This window comes from Sinocyclocheilus rhinocerous, unplaced genomic scaffold (assembly GCF_001515625.1).
Source record: "Sinocyclocheilus rhinocerous isolate Xijiao unplaced genomic scaffold, SAMN03320098_v1.1 scaffold584, whole genome shotgun sequence".
Lineage (NCBI taxonomy): Eukaryota > Metazoa > Chordata > Actinopteri > Cypriniformes > Cyprinidae > Sinocyclocheilus > Sinocyclocheilus rhinocerous.
In genome coordinates, this window is record NW_015630348.1 from 666,014 (window position 1) to 670,348 (window position 4,335).

Genomic DNA, 4,335 nt, shown 5'->3' on the forward strand with positions numbered 1-4,335 from the left:
ACTTATAAGGAAGGGTACAACGTATATGGGATCGAAAGTGTAAAAATTTAAGGGGGTAGGATACGCGGCCGTCATTCCAGTCTGTCCCCGTGCACGCTTCTTTTGGCTTCCATCTGTTCCATTCCCTGAATGTTCTATTGAATGAGGAGATTTTGACCGTAAGATGGATCGTATGTACTGGTGTTCCTAGTGGGAAAAAAAAAAACTTCATTTCTCTCAGTCCACTGCACATATATTGGAGAGAAAAGTTTTTTGTACATCTCGTGTGATTTTGTTCTGTCAACTCCATTGTCATGTATGACTGTTGTTGTATCACCCATCCATATGGAAGCTTATTTTTGCCAAAGAATGAAAAAAAAAGGTAATTGTGACTATTTATCTCACAATTCTGACTTTTTTCTTGCAATTCTGAGTTTATATGTCAGAAGTCAGAATTGTGAGATTTGAACTCAGAACAGAATTGCGAAATGTTAAGAAGAAAAGTCTGAAGTGTGAGAATAACAAGCTATTACAGGGAAAAAAATCTGAATTGCGAGATGTAAACTCAGAATTATGAGTTTATAACTTGCAATTGAGATGTTAACACAATTATATGAGATATAAGCGAGACGTAAAATCATTATTCAGAGAAAAAAAGAGATGTAAAATCCAAATTACGAGTTTATAAATTGCAATTGCAAAATGTCAGAGATTATGAGATAAAAACTCCAAAAAAGTCATAATTGCGCGATGATAAGAACTAGTGGATGAAAAGTCCAAACTCTGAGAATATAAACTTGCAGTTACAAGAAAAAAAGAATTGTGAAATGTAAACTCAGAATTATTAATTATAACTTGCAAATTTGAGATATAATCTCAGAATTTCGAGAAAAAAGTCAGAATTGTGAGATGTTAAGACCTAGTAGAAGAAAAGTCCAAACTGTGAGAATATAAACTTGAAAATACCAGAAAGAAAAGAAAATAGCAACCTGAATTGCAAGATATATACTCAGAAATACAAGTTTATAACTTGCAAATTTGAGATATAAACTCACAATTGTGAGAAAACAAGTCAGAATTGTGAGATAAAAAGTCGCAATTACCTTTTTTTATTTTATATGACAGAAACAAGCCTCCATACCCATCTCCCTCATTGCCTGCTTGCGATATGATTTTTTAAATGGTGATTGCTCGCGACTTTGCTCATCATTTTTGATGTTTTTCCACCACATCAATTCATGTCTGCATTTTCAACTAAACATTTTTAAAATAAGCTTGAAGCCAGTTTGCGAAATCCGCTCTAACTTTCCTTCATCTCTCTGTTTGGTGTGTGTGCGTGAATATTTGTTTCTCCGTTCGCATCTATGTGCGTGTTCCAGGTGACCTTTTCGGACGTTATGAGGAGCAAAGCGAGACTGTCTATTACTGGCGAGAATGGACGTGTGATGAGTCCTGAGTTCCCCAAAGCAGTACATGCAGTGCCCTTTGTTAGACCTGGTGTGGGAATGAACATCAGTCTGACTGATCTCTCCTGATGGATAAGAACCTGCCGAGTGCCTTACACAATGGTTTTCAATAGAGCGCGTTCTATTCTCTTTCCTGTCGCTCTCTCCCCTATCTCTCACCTGAATGGAGGACGGAGGCCTCATTTGATGTCATAGAGACATAATCCTTCCTTGGCCCTTTATAACAAAAGATGCACTCTTCTACTGGAAATACGCCGACTGACACAAAGACACTCGCTTAGCGAGCTGATGACATCTACCCCCTGTAACGGATATTTTTGACGACAACTTGAAACACATAGAAGCTCTTTGCGGGAAAGAGAGAAGTTAATAAAGTCTGTCTGTTTTCGTAGCTGATGCCGTTCCGATGTTTATTTCGGCTCAAGCACACTTTACCATCGTCTGCTTCAGGATGTGAAATGTCTTTTTATTAATAAAACGAACAAAAAATCTCTATGAAAAAGTATTTTTATGTATTTTCACAGAAATGGCTTTTAAATAAACCTGCTTACATACCAGTTAATTAAAGCTGTAAATCATTATCTCGACATACTTTTAAGAGCTTAGCTACTAGTTTCACATTTTAATGCCAAATATGTTGCTTATCTTGTAATTTATTAGTCCTCTTCTGATACATTCATTAACATTTTGGTGTTAATATGAAATATCTAGCAATGCTTGTCATTTGAAATCTGTTTGAAAAGTGGGTGCCGCGGTTATGATCTCTTACTTTCATCGACTTGTTTGATTTCAAGAATCTGTTTGTATTTTTTGTTTATCAAGAAAATCAGGGTAGCGGTTATAATATTAAAAAAGAAACGTGTTTACAATATGAACTTAAAAAGGAAAATGTTAAAAAAAGTACCTATTGTATTATTGCATATGTTTTGCTGTGAAATGAATAGAAGCATACACATCAACAAAATGCTCTGTTAAAAATGCCAAATAATTAAGTGTGCCAAAATTATTGATAAATATAGTCATATATTAATCTGTCATCAATGTGAATGTAGTCAATACATTCTGTAAGTTTTGTTACTAAATGTACAGTTGGATGGTATACACAGTGATTTATCAAGGATTTTATTTAAATTTTTGCTGGTTTGTTTTTACCTTATAGCAAATTTAGCATTCAGACCACAGTATGGCTTTTTTACATTTTCACTCTGCATCTAGAATTTGTTTTCCAAGCATCCAAGTTACATATATTTTTCATAAAAGGCAAGAAATGCCGTATTACAGGCCAAAACATCTATGCTTATTCTTCAGTATTTATGAAACCAACCACGAGAGAACAGTTTGTTTGATAATGATAATAGTCCACAGTTTATTATATCGCAGTTAAACTACTATTTCCCAAAAAAGCAATGGCAACCATAACAGTTAACACTTGATATTGCAATAAACTGAGATTAAAAACAAAGATGTCCCAAAAAGTGAGAGTACATTTGTAAGCTCAGAAAATGATCACAGTTATGTACATTTCTGTATGATTTTTTTTCCCCTTCTCACTTCAGCCTTTCTCTCCTCGGTCTTCCATACTAGACTGGGAGACTGCTTAAGACTTTTGGTTTTGTCATGATATAATCACTATTAGTTGAACAAGATCATGTAATTTTAAGGACTGCTCTCTCTACCATTTTGTAAATGAATGTGTGCCAACTTGTTTATTTTTTTGGGATCCTTTCTAAATAAAAGCTGACTAATAGTCTTATGTTTCGATTGCAGTTTTCAATGACCAATATGATTATAGCAAATCCAGTCCTGAGCAGGAAGCAAGAAAATATACTCTGCAGGCATTTGAGGTTGCAGAGCTTCATCTAAACACCATTTTACAGAACATTTCAAGACTTCTGAGAAATATGTGCTAATCATTTGGATCATTTTTGAAGTAAAAAAGTAATTTTAGCATGATTCTTTTTAAAGTGTTTCCAGTAATCACAGACAAAATGACTCAATCAAACACACCATTTCATTCTTCCAAATAGATCATGAAGTGATTTCCACTCATTCCGTTTGCGTTGGGATGGATTTAAATGTGTCTGCTAGCTGATAGGAAGTGAGAGGAATGGAGAGGTGTTTTTGATCATAAATAATCATGCTGTGACGTCTCTGCATTGGTGTTAATGAATGTCACACATTCCAAAATGACAGATACCCTCCCCCTGCTCTTCCTACATAATCTCCCTTCCATCTTTGCAGTCCATATGGTGCCCAACACTTCTGGAGACATCCATTTAACATTTCATCTAACATCTAGTCTCAAAATATTAAAGGCTCTTTGGGCATTTGCACAAGGGTATGTATTGGCTTAGAAATAAGGACACTTTAGAAATAAGGGACTCTTTACTGTTTTGTACTCTTTACTCGAACTTTTGTGTTTTGGGACACTTCAAATGCATTCCCTGCATTTCAAAAGATGCTTGATGGAAAACAAAATAGCAGATATCTGGCTCGAGACTCAAAGCTTCTGTTAAAAGACCACCTGATCTGTTTCCGTTCCTCTACTGGGTTTCCAAACAAAGCACCCTGCTCATATTTATATTTGACCAATGATAATATGTAAAAGGTTTATGTTGTGCCATCTTGCATTTATTTTGACTCTAGCATGGATGCAAAAAGAGTCCATCAATAATAGGGTGGTTACCAGTTAAATTACTATAAGATTTACAACACGTCCTCAAAAGACCTTCAAAGATGCATGGCTAAGAATAAGGCAGTGTCATCTGATACACAGACAAAAGGAGGGTTATAGCTGTGGTTAAATCCACATTAGTCAGAAAACACTGACCTTTGGGTTATCTCCAGTCATTAGGTCAATAATAAGACAGGGGATTGGTGGGCTAAACTT

General features: G+C 35.2%; 1 protein-coding gene across 5 annotated transcripts in view; it reads left to right on the top strand.

Moving 5' to 3' along the window:
• Positions 1-2,233, top strand: part of gria2b (glutamate receptor, ionotropic, AMPA 2b) — a 29,810-nt gene extending 27,577 nt beyond the window's left edge. For 2 of the 5 annotated variants that reach the window (XM_016552408.1, XM_016552409.1), the window contains exon 16: positions 1,359-2,233. In XM_016552408.1, the coding sequence (XP_016407894.1) occupies positions 1,359-1,514 (156 nt within the window). In that variant the 3' untranslated portion in view covers positions 1,515-2,233. Of the gene's footprint in view, positions 368-1,358 lie in introns of those variants that run through there. The other 3 variants (XM_016552412.1, XM_016552413.1, XM_016552410.1) reach the window with 3 other exon arrangements.
• Positions 2,234-4,335: the final 2,102 nt, after the last annotated feature.